This window comes from Nothoprocta perdicaria, unplaced genomic scaffold (assembly GCF_003342845.1).
Source record: "Nothoprocta perdicaria isolate Ctin4 unplaced genomic scaffold, notPer1 scaffold_110, whole genome shotgun sequence".
Classification (NCBI taxonomy): domain Eukaryota; kingdom Metazoa; phylum Chordata; class Aves; order Tinamiformes; family Tinamidae; genus Nothoprocta; species Nothoprocta perdicaria.
Window position 1 is genome coordinate 1,580,772 of NW_020454206.1, and position 17,414 is coordinate 1,598,185.

Here is a 17,414-nt window from a genome sequence, read left to right on the forward strand (position 1 = left end):
GCTAGAGAGACTGAGACAGTCTGTAGCCACAAAGTGGCAGGAGCCAAACTGATTTTTTTTTAAGAAAAAAATATTTAAAAAAGACTAGACAGAACATACCTAAAAATAGAGTGAGGACTACATAGCATACAAAGGGCATTGCTTGGTGTGAGCGGCTAGGCTAGGCTGCCTTCTGTGCAAGGAGGTCATGAGGAGGAAAAGAAAAGTTGAGCCGCTGTCGCAGGTGTGAAGCCCTTTGGGGATTAAACCAGTAACCCGCCTCTGGGAACTGGCAGGAGTGTGTCCTGAGGGAGGACTGCTGAAATAAGGGCTCTCTATTCCAAAGCTTTGTGTTTCCACATAGCATGTGAAGTGCTCAATCCTGTGAGAGTCTGAAACTACGATGTTTTCTGCTTGGATAAAGGAATGTGGTCCTAGCAGCATTTAAGTCTTTTAAGTGCTTGATGGTAGTGTCTTGCTGTCTTGCGAGAGGGACTCATTTTATAGGGAGAAGAAAACTAAATGATTAAAAAAAGAATGAACTGATTTCTGATTTACTCTGAGAATTTCCGCCCACTGATTCTGGGATGGGTATTGCCGTAACTTGGGAGATTTCACGTTCATAACATTTTTCTTCTGGGGACCTTTACAAATAACACATTTCTGCAGATACGGAGAACTATATTCAAGGTTCTTGTTGGGGCTGACGCTCATTCTAATCTAATAGCGGGCTTCTAATTCTGTATAAAATTTTCTAACTGTGGCTTAGTTTGCTTAGTGTGATCAGAAGTGGGGTTTGGTGGTAGCAGACACTGGTTTTGCTACTTTGAAACCCACGAGCTTGTCTTCCTGAGGTACCCGCCTGATTTATTTTAAAGTGCTTCACCTTTGTTAGTCCAATGTGCTTGTTTTTACTTGGCCCATGGAGCAATTCGGGTGCACTGAAAGGGACAGCTTCTGACTGAGATGCATGGTTTTGGAAAGACAGACTTCCTTCAGCAGACAGTAGCACTGACCATGGGCAAATCACCCAGATGGTGGGATCTGAAAAACATTAAAGAGAGCCATGGAGTTGTTACTGTTGCATTGACTGTGCTGAGAAAAAAAATACTGTTGGCATCTCAACCACATAGCCAAATCTATCACTTGAGTTTTCTGAAGAAAAACTCAGGAGTCAGTGAAATCAGTGTGCATTGTGCATGGCTGCTTTTTCCCCTGGTGTTCAGTGATGGTCAAAGAACTGTTCTCTCTGTCACATCATTTCACACACACACAAAATATACCAACTTCAGTGGACTTACGAAGCTTAAGAAAAGGTAGAATCACATTGTACATGGCGATTCTGAATTAAATTAACATCTAAATTTGTAATATTTACTAGGCTTTTATATACAAAGCTAAGAGAAAAGCAAAGCTCAGAAAAGCATAATGCTCCTTCCAGTGAAATATGAATACCCTGAAGCTGGCATTTACAAAAGAGTTTTAATTAAATTGCATGACCATTAAGAGCTTTAATTAAATTGCATGACCATGGTACAAATCTCCTCCTTGGGATATTTTTTTCTTCCAGGTGCTGTTTATAGTCAGTAAGATGAGCACTTTAGAAATCTCTCTTTCAGTTCATTTCGTTTAGCAAAGCTGAGTAACTTTACCACAAAGTCCTGTCTTTTCGTCCTCATTGTACAGGTGAAGAAACAGATGCAGAGGAGGCTACAGTGGCTACCAGCCTAACAGAAACTGAGCTAGCCATAGAAACAAGTCCCAGAGCTATGATCTAGTATGTGTTTCCTTTCCAACTGCCCTGAACTTTGGCAACATTTCTGCTAGAAGATAGAAAAACTATCCAACATCCCAAGCTGTTGTATGAGTTCGTTGAACACCAAGAGCAGACATGTTTTACATTCAAGCTTTCTAGCTGCACCTCAGAACAACTGAAAGAAATAAAAAGAAGACTTTAAACAAAAAAAAACCTTACAAGGGTAAAAGTAGACTCCCAAATCTGCTAGGACCTTCATGACACTATTAAATCTTAATGGCCCTCACCTGGGCCCTCCAGCCTTACCTGGCTATTTAATTCAGACCTACAAGCCCCCTGGTTCTCCTTCTCTACTTCTTGTCATTGTTCTTTATCCTCTGATCTTGATGCCCTAAACTTATGAAGAGCATAGGGTAAGTTTATCATCTGCAACTAACTTAATAAGCCTTGATTAGTCTGAGTTGAATCTATCCAGGTGAGGATGTTTTATATAGTGTACTCTTTAATGCATTCTTAGGGCCTATAAATGATCACTAGATCATGGAGAACTGTTTATTTACCCTGCTACAATGGTCCAGTCCATAAAAACCTGTTTCTCTCTGCAGCTCTAGTAGAAATTGTTTTCACTTGTTTTTAATATTTAATATTCTAATTTTATGTCCTTATGATGTAAGAATACATCTCATGCATTGCTCCCTCAAAAGAATTATTCATTGTCATAAGCAGTTCTCCAAGTGCAGCCTGACAAGTTACTCGCTTGTGCTGTGGTTGCATTTATCATGGTTTTGTTGTTATCATTGCTCCTGAAAGTTTCTGCTGGCTGAATGAGGAGTCATGTGGATTTGTCTGTCCTGTTCTATCAGTATATGAAGGATATGATCCTGTCCCTCACTGGACTTTGTGAGGTTATATGTTATTTGGACTTTAAGAAGGACTCCTCTAACCCGTTCTGCCATCTACAGTTATCCTTAGATGAAGTCATTTCTGATATGCAGTTTAGGAAAAAGCTCACACTACTGTGGTGTGAGGCTCTCTGTGGTGCAGCAGTCTGCGTGCGGGGCCAGTAGCTACAGCTCTCAAAGATTCCTCAGCAAACTCCTAAGTAAGAAGGCAGCTTTCATCCCACCTTTGTGAAGGTCCTCGAGAAGCTGTGCTGTGGCCAGGTACAAGAGTGCCCATAGGTCTTCTTCCTCCAAAGGGCTCCCCTTTGCCCACAGGACCTCGGCCAGTGTCACACAGGAACTGCTCATGCCTGCTGCAATAAAAAACACAGTGGGGCAGGTTACAGGGGACTCAGTTGTTCAAAGCAAACTGTAGTGCCTACAGCTCTAACCTTCTAGTAAAAATTCCTTTGTGAGCCAGCACCCTGTCACTTTAATTGCTGAAGTTAGGCTCAGTATATGCATGTCTTAACCTGAGCAAGAGGGAAGAAAAGGGGCTGAACTAAAGGACTTTCTGTTGTCTTTCCCAGCACTTTTACTTCTCTTTTACTTTCCCTTTGTGATCCATTGTAAAATTGGGTGGGATGAATCACCTCTGCTCAGGAAACCCTTCCTGAATGTTCTACTGTTTACTTTGAGTGGTCATCTGAATGGTAGGACATCTATTTTCTTCCTTAATTGGATACTCTTTTCAATTAAAAAAAAGTGAGACAGTGATAAAGTGTAGTCCTGTAGGCTTTTTTTCTCCAGGAATATGGAAGTATCCTAAGAGAAAAGGAATGTCAAAGCGAGAGGTGCTCTATGACAAAAGCCTATCAACATAGTCAAGCAAAGGGATTTTTTTTTCCTTTCGTCATTGCTCAGCAGGCTAATAGCTAAAAGCTTGGAGACTCTCACTAAGTTTACTGAGAGATCTTGTTGGTCCAATAGCCAAGGCATGGAACCTGTGGTTCATTCATACTGATATATTTATAAAGTTGCTTTGTTTTGGTGAAACCGATTAAAAGATAATTCCTCTTGCCAGCTGCTGACTAGTATGCAGTGGTACCCAGCACACTGCCCTACGTGAGCAGGAGCACAAGACCTGGCTACTGGCAAATGTTGGCTCATTCACTCCTGTATCAGGTGAGATGTTGCATCTGATGATTTAGAAGAGGATATTCTGTAATAAACAGGAATTTACTGTCTCTAGGGAAAGTATCTGCTTAATCTCAGGCAACTCGAGACTGATCTACCACTTGAAGTTTCAAGGCTTATTTTTCTCAAAAGGTTTTAACCTACTAAATATTGTCAAGGAAGGTTCTGTTACTCACACATGGGTCTGATTTCACTATTCTGCACTTTTGTAGTGTACTGATCTAAATAGAGCTGCTCTAGATCTGCAACATCTGTAAGGAGGACTGAATCCAAGCTTCAACTTGACTAAAAGCTTCTGGAATTAGTTTGTTTTTGCTGTTGTTATCTTAGGGTGGTGAATTCTGTAAGGTTTTGTCTGCTGTGTAAACAGGGGCATAATGAAGGAAGCTGAAGTGATCCATGTACTGCTTTGTGTCTCTGTTGTTGTCTATAAAGCATCTTCTGAGGATGCTAGGAGGTTGTCCTTAGGTATAGCTCAAAATGCAGCTTTACCTGCAGCCTGAAAGCAGCTCCTTCTCTGTACACAGCCCGCCTACTGCTGTGCTTTGTTCCTCTCCCTGTAATAGTATTTACTGTCCAGTAACTGATTTTTTTGCCAGTTTCCCAGTTATTATGTAGTCTTCAAGGGGTCACTGTGAGACTATTACAAAGTTTTGCAGGATCAACTTGTTTCTGATTAATAGATAGTGCTTAGGCTTTGTTTCCTGGAGCTCTGTGCTGTCTGACAAGGAGTCACAGCAGAGGAAGAACTGCAGTCACCACAGGATTATGGACCAACCTAGTGACAATTTAAATGGAACCAGGACTAATTTTAGTCTGTGTAGCTTCAAGGGATAGTAAAGCTTCTTAAGAACCTAACCTTAATTAGAAGAGACATACAAATCTGCTTAATCTAAGCCATCGCCATCCCTCCTAATAAATTACTGTGATAGCATCTCACTTAACCCTGTAGTACTGGAACTAAGCAATTAATTCACATCCACACAGCTAGAATCTGTGTAGCTTCTCCATAAGAGTAATCCACTAGGCTACCCTTACTGCAATATTATCTGTGACTGTATCTGAGGAGGGGGACTGTAGTTTCTGTTTTAAATGGAAGTACTTAGTACACAGTGATTTCAGTGCTGATATTTCTCATTAGCTTAAATTACTTGATAAGCAACCATCCTGAATCCAGGTCTTTCTGCTTTATGGAGTTAGTAAAATTGGCAGTTACACCTGAGCTGCTTCACTTTTGTAGTTCTCATTTTTATGAGAAATCTTGAATTTCAGATTAATAGTAAGTAGGAATTAAATGAAATTAGCAGTGATTTATTTTACAAATGGTTAGGTCATATGCCTATATGTGTGCTTTTGATGTTAATAAGCTATTGATTTAATGATAGTTCATAGTTAATGTTTAAGCAGTGTTTTGCTTTATAAGCAAATTGACAGTTGATTTTATACTCAAATGCCCTGTAGCTGTGGATTATGCTCTTGATTTTTATTTAAGATTAGCATGAGGTGATATGTCACAAAAAGATAATTGACTGAGTGGAGGAAAAATGTATTTTTTGAATAGCCAACCCAGACTGCATATGTGTTTTGAGACTAAAAGTAATATAGTGGTGATATTATCACTGTAGCACTGTACATATTCATGGTTCTTCGTTTCAGAAAAATCTGTGATCCAGAACTAAGCCATTCTGTCCTTGTTCAGACAAGTACAAGTGATAAGGCAGAGCAGATATATTTGGAGGTAAGAAGCAGAAAGGTAGCAATAACCTTGCAAGAAGAGACCTAGTTATTCACAGTACCAACTCACATCAAAAATGATGCTAGATCTCAATGAGCCTCTGGGGAGGAATTAGGGCTGCAGGAGGTAATCACCTCCTGGAATTTGGCCAGGACACAGAGGTTAATATTTTAGGGCCTGGAAAAGTAACCTTTCTTACACCCCTTCAGGGCCTAATTGGTTGCTGAGGTCAAAAACAAATGGAAGAAGGCAGAGACTACTACTGTGCCATCTAGATAGGAAAATTGGCCTGAAGAATTCTCTCCATTCTAGTATTCACAGCACAAGTTCATTCATTACACAGACCTCTTCAAGTCAAATGATTTCCCCCTTCTCTCCCCTTCCCTGGGCAGAAATTAATCTACTCTGCTTATGTAAATATCAATAGCAAACTAAGGTGGGGTTGACCCTTCATTCTAACACAAACATCCACGTACTCATTACATGTCATCTATTTTATTCTGCTTTGGTATATTTCCTGTGTGCAACCTTTTTCTCCAGTCATTTATATCTAGGGTCAATGAAGGTAATAGAACTGATTATGAAAGATAATGAACTACAATTCTTATATCTGGATTTGACTCTTAATAACAATCAGACATTACTAATGTCAAAGTCTGAGTCACTTTGTGTGCAATTAGACTTTATTAGATTTGGTGTTCTTATTCAGTGATATGTAAGGGAACTTTTGTCAACTTTCACGTTTAATTTTTTTCTCCTCTACACAGAGGAAAAAGGGGCTAAAATTATTAATCTTGGGTAGGAAAACTGACTTTTCCCTTTCAAACACTTGAGAATTAAACACCCTCAAGAGGTAGTGGATCATCTAGGTTCCTAGGTAAAGGGCACACCTTTTCATGTAAAGCTTACTGGGATGTTGGTTCATCCATGAAAACAGTGGCTATGGAATAAAATTCTTAATCCCTTCCCTGGATGGTGGTGAAAAATCAGATTTGGAAAAAAAAAAAAGGGGGGGATTGTAGGATACAGCAGTGAGTAAGACTGAAGACGGTGGAACTGGGCTCAGGTTTTGAAATTACTGGGTCAGGTTTGTTTCTGCTGTAGTTTTAAGGGGGTCAATCAAGAAAGCACTTGTTCCATTTGTATATCTTGAAAGACAACTGGAAACTAAAGCATTGGCAAAAGCTTTGTGTATGAGCACACCAGAAAGCAGCAGAAAACAAAAGATTGACCTTGTGTAAGAACCAAGAATGTTGAAGGGCTTCTGCCTCAGTAGAAATGCTGTTCACCATTCCAGTTTTACTGCCAGGAAGCTGCTTTTGTCAGTTCTTGCCTTTCCTCTGACCAAGCAGCCTGTCCTGCTTCATTACCTTATCCTGTATATTGTAAAATACGTGGGTGGAAACGTGACCACTTTTTAAATTGCTGAAGAGTGCACGCAGATGTAGATTTTACTGCTGTGTCTTCTCCTCCAGTTTGACCATAAATACCCATTCCAACTGATCTGTTACAGGTGGCTGACGTTGAGGGTGACCCATAGGGGGTCTTGCAGGGGACTTGCTTATCAGCCCCAACCTTGGTAAGGGGACATGGGGGTTGTAGATCTGTACTGGCAGGTGAGATGGGAGGTCTGGAGTGTAACTGCTTGCATCTGTACCACTGTGTCCAGAAAATGCTGTTTGCCCACAGCTGTTCTGAAGGCCGATGAATACTTGTTACCTCTGAGGACACATGAAGTTGGCTAATACCAATTTGCTTAATTTAATTGCTACACTCAGTTGTGAAAGCATCTCCATTACTCATTTTCAGGAACATCATCAGAGATCACTTATACAGTTGCTATTTAAGTTACATTTAAGGCTCAGCTACTACCTATAGTCTAAAAATGCCTCCTGTAACAGAACAAGCAAAAACAAGGGGACCCAGTCCTGCTCTTTTACACCCAATGGCAAAACTTCCCGAGGGCAGTGACAGGAGGATGAAGCTAAAGAAAACACATTTTGGAATGAAAAACTCAGCTAGAGGACCCCAGCTGCTACTCTGTAAATCTGCTTTCAGATCTAACCTGATCAAATGCCAGACAAAGGGGAACTTAACATATTATTTTCCTAAGGTGTTGGAGGGCTAGCAGGCTGATTTTAATGATGGGGAATGTATGGCTGTCGTGTGTCTTGCCTTAGCCCTGCAACATCTGCTGTCTAGATCCCAGCAGGGTGAATGACACATGGATCTCCCTGGAGGCAGCTCAGGTGGCATCAGGGGAGCACTAGGTGCTATTTTCTGCTGCATTGTCAGAGGTCTCAGTGCACTCTGTGAAGGTCTCAGAACTGCAGGCCTGGGGGGAAATCCCAGTCCCATCAATCCAGAGCAAGTTCCTAGCAGCATTACTGAGTCTAGACTTTTGTTCACTATTCTTACATACATAGCGGGAAAGGGAAGCTCCATAAGCGCAAACTATTTCAGTTTTCTATATTAACCTAAATTATTTCTGTGTATAGTATTTGAAGTAAACAGCTTGATTTTTAAGATCCCCTGTTTCAGCTGTGCACATTTGGTGAGTCCTTCTACTCTTCCCTGCTTCCCACATACTAGTTGCCTGCTCTGCTCCCCACTGTGTCCACATGGCTCTGCCCTGGTAGATTCTGTCTCCCTTGAAGACTTCTGTAATTCCAAATAATTTGCCTGCAATGAAGAAATAAGTTGTGCTTAGGACATATATTTGGTAATTCTTAATCATCTTGTATGATGAAAAACAGCTATTTATTGCACTTTAAGCAGCATTCATTTTCTTCATATGAGGTGCAGAACTGTGAGTTAATATATGAAATAACGTTTTCTGAGCACACTCTGTGTAGGAAAGAGAGACTAGCAGGATAACAGGTGACAGTGCCTACATTAATAAAATCAGTCTATCCTGTCTCTTGCTTTTCCTCTGTGTTTCTGCACCCCTCAAAAGTTAACATCCTTCTCACTCTGCCTTGAATGTCTTTATTTTTTTAGGAGTAACCCAGTGATGAGTTTGTATCCTTGCATCTTTATCACATAGGAGTTCAGAAGTGGGTCTCAGAAGTCATTGAAGACATGAGTAAATGAGAACACAATATTTGATTAAGGGCAAACCAGATGCTCTGACAACTGCCTATGCTGGCAACTTGAAAAGCAATAAATAAGACCTGGTCACGAAATCAGGTAGATTGAAAAAATAGAACTACTGATAACATTTCAATTGAAGCACAGTTTTGAAATCATCACTGATGATTCCACAGTAGCTTTACAGTGTTTCAGGAAGGCCTGTCCTGAGCCCAGCAATACAGTGCTCACATGTTTTCCTGACTTCCTTGAGTCACTCACTGCCATGGTGACAGGGACAGCATCAGGTGTGAAGTTAAACAGGGCCAGAACCATATCAGGATATGAAGGAGGACTTTACATTTTAGGAAGACACAAGGTTAGAGGCTAGGAGATGCATAAGACTGGTTCTGGGTATCTACAAAATTCACTGAAGAAAGTTTGGGATGAGTGAAATAATTCTGTTATTAAACAGTGTGTCCTCTTAAGTACTCTTAAATGAATAACTTGCATGAGGATCACAATCTTTTGGTGCCCAAGGCTACAAGTTTTCCTTTAAAAACAATCCCAGGCTTGTAATTTGTAATGCTGTATGGAGTATTTGAGGTGTCAATCTACAAGATAACCAGGAGCAGGTAATCATAAGATACTGAAGAAGCTGAGACCCATCTGTCTATCCATGAGAACTCTAAGCCTGGTTTCTTTTGCATGTGATTGTTTCGGTCCACAAAACTGTAACATACAATTGACTATAGAGGAAAGCAGATGTTTGCAGTCGGTAATTGAGTTATAGTCAATAGTTGAGAATGATGTACGCTTTGACTAGAGGCCTAACTACATCTACTGTGTTGATGACAGCTCTGGTATATTAGTTCAGGTTACATTTTGTGTGTAACAGCATTCTTATGAAAAAATAAAATATACACTTGTCATTTATGTATAAAATGATATGCTAAGAAATGACAGCTAAGTATATTACATATAAATATATAAATGTCTGTAGATGTTATTCAAATATAACCCTTAAAACTGAAAATACAAACATTCTCAAAAAAAATTATTAATGTAGTTAAAATTGAACTAAGGGAATGGTGTTTTTATAACCAAGCTAATGATCATTAGTGATAATCTTAGAGGAAATACAGAAATTAAAATAAAAGCAAGTATAATGTCTTAATCATAACTGTATGAATATTTTAGAGAGGGGGAAAAAAGACTGGAATTACCTAGGGAATATAGATTACTTTGCTGAGTACTTCTCTATCTTTCAATGTCCAGCTTATACTCTGAGTATCCTGTGTATGTTATGTCTCTTAGGATCACTGCAGTAACCCTTTAATATATATTAAAAGTTGTCTATAGTATATGCTATCATCTATAGCAGCATTTAACATAGATATTACCTGGAAATACAAACATAACAAGTGAATAGATAAATGCATATGGACTAATTACTTGGCTTAAATGTACCCTACTATATTTGAATTCTAAAATATCTGTGTTTTTTAGCTAGACAGAAAGTTGGAAAAGAATGAAATATATATTTTTGTTAATTTCAGTCATAAACTGATTTATTCACATGTATTCAATGCATAGTTTTTATCCTCCAACTCACTGAACAATTGTTACTGTGAATTTGGAGATATATGTTGTGTTCCCTGTAACACAGATATGAATCTTATGAAGTAAGAAGTTCCACTCAGAAATGAGGGGTACAGCATTCTGGTTTTAGAATGTGACTAAACAGTATTAAGAATGTGTGTTCAAATAAAGTAGGCAGGAGGAGCCAAATCTGTAAACACTGGCAAGTCACTAGGGGAGGTGCCTGTCTGCCAAGCATGTGACTTTTCCTTAGGAAGATTATGCCGTGGAGGTTACAGCTGTAGTGATAGCCTGTGTTGTACAGTATCTTAACACCCTGTAATGTCAAATTATTTGTATTATTTCTGGTCTAGAAACATACCCTTGAAGGAGTAGGAGAATTAGACCTTTAAGAAGTATTCAGCACTCGGAGTGGGGGGGAAATAAAATTTCATTTCTGAGGAGAGACAAATTTCATTGCTTGGAAGTCATGATTAGACCTCTAAGCAAAGACCAGCTTTTGAAAGCCAATTTTTTTGAAAGAGGAGTGAAATTTGAGTCCTGAACTGTGTGGTTGTATGCCCCTCTACTGAATTTTATGGGCTGAGTGGCAAGGGTGTTAAAAGGGATGAGGTTTTAGTACAAGATCTATAGACATTGTTTCAGAAAGACACAGAGCTGCCAAAATGTTATTGTTGCCAAGGGAAAATGTGGAAAAAAAAACCCAGCATCCCACAGAACAAGGCTTACACAGCTAAATTTTGACTCCTTCACTTCAATGGGAACCTTCCTGTAAATTGCAAATGAGAATATTTTGCTGTCTGCATTCAGCCTGCAATGGATGTTCTTTCAATAACAATACATAAAATATCTCAGTGCATAACTCTGGAGAAAAAAAAAGTGGTCCTGTGTGTGTTCATGCTAAGCTTACATACCCTGTCATCCATTTTGGCTGAGTCAAACCAGAAGACATCTTAGTGCTTCTCTCTCTTGAACTTTTGCCATTCCTTTTTTTTATACATTTTTGGTGAAAAGTACCTTCTACAAGAAGACAAATTTCCTGATGGCCTAGAATTTAATCTAATGCTGTTAATATCTAAATACTTCAAAGATTGAAGCTTCAGACGCACACTGTCTGCTGCTGCAGTTCCAGAAACAGTGGGACAGTAGAATTCAAATAAGATGATAGTATTTTTCTTTTATGTTTGTTACTATATGTCATTTTTGTCAGACAAAAATGTTAGTTAGTTTGTGTCCCTTGAGAATCACAGTTACCTTTGTTGGCGGCACAGAGAGACCCAAAGGTTCTGTCCTTGATTCTGCTGCTGATCAGCTCTAGAATCTGGCAAAGTCTCAGTTCTGTCCCTTACCACATCACCAAGGACAATGTGGTTTTCAGTCTTCAGTGAGGCACTTTAGTTGCAGGTAGTAAATTACCATTATTTGGATTCCTTTCAAATTTTTATCTAAAAATTTCTAGTTGATTAATGTTTGTGAAGCATATACCAGGGCTTCTACAAAAACAGCAAGCTGTGATACAGAGACTTGCTTAAAAATGGATGAGAGGGTAGCAGCGAATAAATTGGGAAACCAAATTCTTAATCCAGATTATGTAGTCCCAGGCTGTAATCAGCACAACAGAACTTTCTTAACTTTCTTGGGTTTCTTGGAGTTCAGTGCTGTTTTTAGTAACAGTAGACTCAAGTAACTTATTACAGATACAAAAATGTATCTCTGCCATAAGAGCAGTAACATTCAGCCACTTCTAATTCAGCCATTTTCTTTTCCTTTCAATAGCAATAGTCTGAGGTTCTCTGAATTTTTGCAACTAGAAGCCTGTTACAGGTGATGGTTTCTCTCTGTCCTGCAGGAGAGACTGAGCACAGATGTCCTAGAGTGCAGTCTGCCTGATCCTATGTTACCACATTTAATACGAGCAAGAAAAGCTTTAATGTAAAGGAAAAAGGGGGAGTAAATATTGGATACCTCTGTATAAAGCAAAGAAGATGAATTAGCAAATGTTTATTGATAATGAGATTAAGAAAAGTACATAAGAACCTACCTGTACCAGTTGAACAGTCGCTGCATTCAGATTAATCCCAAATCGTCTATATTTTTCCCCAATATCCAATGCAGTTTAGATCATCATAGTTACAAAATGCACCTAAGACATATTCAGAACTTGCTTTGTTGTCTTCTTGCTTTATATGTGCCCTCTTCCTCTTTTTCTCTCTTTCTTTCTTCTCTCTTTCTCCTGCTTTGTTTATATCTCGTAGCTAAGCAGTGTGTGCTCTGGCGAGTGGCTACGCCAGCAAACAATCAAGTTCCTTCTCCTGCTTGCAAGCCCAGCCTGGCAGCTCCTGCTTTGGAGTTGAGGGCAAAGTCATGGCTGCTGAAGCTGTTTACACTCTTTCCATTTCTGTAACTCTTTCCTTTTTTCTTTCTTTTCTTTTTTCTTTTCTTTTTTTTTCTTTTTGACAGTGCACCCGCCAGGTAATAGCGCCAGCTTTTAGGAAGTGGCTCAGTGTAAAGCCGTGGCCCTGTCAACATGTAAGAGCTCAATTGGATTACCTGACGCACACGGGAGCGCTGGGTCTAAAGCCCTGTGGGCTGATGACACTTTCAGCCCTTGACTGGGCCAGGCAGAAGGAAGCTCCCAAGGCCACGGGGCCATGTGAGAGGGCCAGGGTGTCTTTTGTGGCCAGCCAAATCCTGCAGGCTCCAGTAGCAAGGCAGCTGACACTTGCATGGTCTGCCTGGCAGGGGAAAAACTAACAACGACAAAACCCCCCTGAAAGCTAGAAAGAGATTTCACTGGTTTGTGTTGTAGTGCTCGATCTGAAACATCCAGGTAGTTATTGCAGGGTGAGCCTGTGCTCAGGGATTGCTGGGGATGCCCCAAGGTGCATCTGAGTTGGGCATAAGGAAGTGAAAAGCACATTAGCAAAAATAAATGAAAGTCCTTTTGGATTTATTAAGTTCTTTTTTTGGGGGGGGGGGGGGGGGGGGGGGGGGGGGGGGGATGGAGTGGGGGGCATTGTACTTCATTCCTGCAGGGTTCAAAGCTATTGCTTTCCGATGTGAACTCAATAGCAAACTCTGCCTTCGGGATTATTTTATCATCAGAAGTAATCTTTACTGCAGATCCTTATACTACTTGATGTAATTCTGTTGTCCTTGGTGATGTCTTGTTCTTCCCCAAACTTTTAAGACCCTTTCTGCTCTTGGTTCTTGCCCGTAAGTTTGCCTCTGGGGAGTAATTGGAAGATCCTTCACTTTCTCCCTCCAACTTTCTGTAAGGATTCCGCAAAGCTCCATCTGTTCTGTCTTTTTGCTCGCTATATTTTGTCTCTGAGCAATGTGATTTTTTTTCAAATGCAGTTTTAACTACAATCTCAGATAGGTGTCTTACAGTTCTCCACTGTATATTTCTCTCTTCACGTACAAATGACAATCCTGGATTGTTTCTCTTTGCCTGGCTCCATGTAACTAGTCATTTAAGCTTAACGCAGCCAAAAAATGACCTTACATCTCTCCCTTTTCCTTTCTTAGTTGCTATGATTGATGTTACTGTTGTCTAAAGCCCATACTCTAGGATTCAGCTTCAGCTTCGCCTTCTCCTTTAGGTCAACCCTTTCAGTGTATCTGGATCCTTGCATATGTTTCTGAATAAAATTTAAGAACTATGGCTGTTATCTAATTGGATAACAAAAATTATTTGGGCTTTCATTGCCTCATCTCTATCATTGCAAATCCTTCTCCTGATACTGACAAATGCAGTGTTGCCTTACACAGGATATTCCTGAAAAGATCCATTTTGCCAGTTCTCACTCTAGGCACACCACACTTTTTTTTGCTTTTTTTTTTCCTCCACTGTACCATTTTCATTAGAGCAACAAAATATTTTTCTTTCTCAGTTTGGTCTTAGTCTGTAAATCTTAAAGATAGTCTTCCAGGGATCCAGGCAAGAATAATTTATATTTCATAAAAATCCTTGTATCCATTTCAAACAAAACATTTGGAAATCAGCAAGCCACAATTTTCTGATAATTTTAGCAGCTTTTTGGTAGAGAGCATCCGGTGACCCTTCTGGTGGTTGCTGGGACTGACATTGCTCTTCAAGTCCCAAACAAAGCCCTTGCAATGTGTCCAAATACTAACGGATGAGGAAAAATGTTATCAATGATAAACCCGGCCACCCGTGCACCTTGTGACATGTTCGGCCTGATCATTCAATATGATCATACCTGGAGAAAGTAACACAGAAGTTTGTACTTGTTCCTTCAGCTAATGACAGGGGAAGAGATATGAACTTATTTATAATGGTGCATTTCTCACTACTGAATTTGACTTAAGTGGATCAATGTGTAATATTTCTGGAGTTGAGTGACTTGTTGACTCATTTTGCTCAAAATAAGGTGCTGTGTGAACATGCTCCCGTTATGTCAGGTAAAAAGGTAGATTTGATTAACTAATCAAAATGCCTAAATAATTTATGCCCCCTTCTTTGAGGGAAGACCCCGTTATTCTTCTCATAAAAGCATGAGCCTGACCTGATCTGCCTTGGTGCAGATTCTGTTGCTGTAAGCAGTTGTTCCAAACGCAGCGAAATCAAATTATGACTTGGGTTGCCTGAAAAACTGTCTTGAAAACAGAGCTATTTTGGAAAATGATTAGCATCCCAGCTGTATGAACCTCTGCAGCTCAGACTCCTAAACTCAGAATGTGTGAGCTTCAACTCACACATGTGAGTTAATGTGAAAGCTTCAACTGAATTGATTCAGTTCCCCCACTGAATCCCTTACTGTATACAAATGCCATATGTATGCGATTGTGGCAAAGTTTATGTAACTGGACTACTATGTAAGAAGGTTAACAAGATGAAAGACTATTTATCTCAGTGAAGGAACTGCTGGATGGAGCTTAGGATCTCCCTTATGTTCCGCTCAGCTTTCTGAGAATTGACAAGGGTTAGAATCCAATTATTCCCTGACATTAATGCCTTTTCATCCCATAGAAGCTAAGTGTGGGAAGCTCTTAAAGTTTACATAAAAGTGAAGATTATTATTTACTTCTCTGCTGATGCTGGATGAGATAGGCTGTCAAAGCTGTAGTCAGAGGTCAGAAATGACTTGCAATGCTTTTAGTTCTACTTGCTTTTTACTTCAGAGTCCTATAGAGTAGACCATGAAGTGCTTGAGCAATCAGAGATAAACAGCGATAGCTTGAGCCTTCTGAAGGATCCAGATATCTCCCTTTTTGTTTCAAGACTGCCCAGATCATATAGACCTAGTGACTTTTGGTAATAAACTTCTGTGCATCATCCCTATACTCAGTATACACAGAAGTTACAGACTAATTTCCATGTGGCTTCTAAGCAGATTGGAATTGATCCAGTCATCTATATTTAGCCTAGCAAAGTAATATGGGAATGTGACACTGTGAGTTTGTTTTAGACTTTGCAGTCAGGTGTATTTCACATCAATATCTTCACATCACTGTCTACATTCACTAGGTCTGATCTGAGTAGCCCCCATGCACAAGCAGCTCATGTCTGTGCTATCTGACTCTAGCTTTGCTGCTCCCATAGGTAACTGAATCATGGGCAGTATTCCTATAATGCATCTTCCTATGTGTTGTCCTGTGATACAAGAAGAGAGGATGTGAAAAAAATAAGTAATTCACGAAATAGAGGACAAACTGGCAATGTTTAATGACCAGATGTTCACAGATGGTAATGGAGGCACTCTCTAAATAAGAACTGTGAGTGCACTCCTGACCTTTGCTTTGTTTAACTAAAAGGTTTTATTGAGCAAGTTTAGAGGAAGGGGGAGGAAACAAATATTGTATGTTGGAGAAAACATAGCTGAAATTCTGCCTTTGGAATCCTCTGATTTTTTTTTTTTTTTTTTAAGTCAGTGCTGTCTGAATAGTCATCTAATTTTGGTCACCTCTCAATGGTCCCAGTAAGCTGAAACCATAAAGTCTGGGGCAGAGACTTTTCCAACCATCATGACTTTGTAATGACAAAAGGCAAAAATCTGATATCAAAGTCCCTATGGGCTTCTTCAGAATGCCTGGAAAAGCCCCTTGTTCTGGGATTATTCTTAGAAAGCCAAATATAGGGGCTACATTGGTAAGGGGGCAGCATTAAGCTGTTATGATGGAAAGGGAGATCAGGCATTTAAGTACAGAATTTAGGAAGCGTGTCCCAGGAGTGTGATTCAGATATAAATTACAAGCATGTTTGGGGGATTTAGGAATTAAACTCTGCAACTCCAAAGTTAGACATGCATATAATCAATCTTTACCTAGTAAAGAAACTAGAGCAACACTTGGCTGTGAAGTAGTTGGAAAGTATTTGCAGAATCCAGCCCTCAGCCTGGCACTGTGAGCCCACTCTCCTATGCTGTCATCATGAAAGCCAAACTCCAGGAATATTACCTATAATTACATGGAAGACTCATGCAAAATCTCAGCAGAGCAGTAGTATGAATAAAAGATACCTACACTGTATTAATATCAATCTATAGAAACCATGATGCCATAAACTCCTAATGGTTAATCTGCACTTCTCTCAACCAGCAGTTTCCAGTCATCTTGAGTTGTGTGTCTACTTGGCTGCCCATTTCCTTGGCGCACCTGCTAATACAAATGCACTGTTAATGGACTTAGGGCAGCTCAGAGGGACCTTGGCAGGCTCAGCAAAGAAGAGGTTAATGATGTTAATGCCATTTCAGAGCACGCACTCTTTGTTGACTAGACAGAAGTGTTGCTTTTACTGAGCTGGGCTATACCTTACACACCATCGTGTCCCTAAGTTCATGCTCACGGTCATAACCTGTCGCATGGTGCCCCATGGTGGCTGCTTTCCCTCTCTTGCCTTTGCCAAAGCCAGCAACTACTCAGCTGATGGTGATTACATTTATTAAAATCTGGATCCTAAATAATGATCATTTGCTTATATGCAGAAATAAAAATAAAACAGCATTTAACAATTGGTGACTTTTGGTTTCTAGTTGTGCTCGATGAGGGAACACAGTTTCTGCCAATGAGTCACTTGACACTGATTTCATCCTGTTCCTAAACACATAATTAAATCACAAATCTGGCTGGTAAAAGTGTTTCTTTTATTAGTTTCCATTTGACCTACTTTGTTATTAAAGTGAAATATTTTAGCACCTGCTTTTATCTACAATTAGAAAGTGTGAATTTT

At 39.8% G+C, this 17,414-nt stretch overlaps 2 protein-coding genes across 5 annotated transcripts in view; one reads left to right on the forward strand and one right to left on the reverse strand.

The window, feature by feature from the left end:
- FRMPD2 (FERM and PDZ domain containing 2) overlaps positions 1-2,985 on the reverse strand; it is a 52,251-nt gene extending 49,266 nt beyond the window's left edge. The window contains exons 1-2 of the mRNA XM_026050452.1: positions 2,862-2,985; positions 866-1,023 (exon numbers count right to left, since the gene is read on the reverse strand). Coding sequence (XP_025906237.1) covers positions 866-1,023; positions 2,862-2,985 — 282 coding nt within the window. The remainder of the gene's footprint in view (positions 1-865; positions 1,024-2,861) is intronic.
- The window catches only part of MAPK8 (mitogen-activated protein kinase 8), a 53,952-nt gene continuing 38,624 nt past the window's right edge, over positions 2,087-17,414 (forward strand). For 3 of the 4 annotated variants that reach the window (XM_026050300.1, XM_026050306.1, XM_026050319.1), the window contains exon 1: positions 2,087-2,148. The gene's annotated coding sequence lies outside the window, so the exon portion shown is untranslated. Of the gene's footprint in view, positions 2,149-3,700; positions 3,802-17,414 lie in introns of all 4 variants that reach the window. The other variant, XM_026050311.1, reaches the window with a different exon arrangement.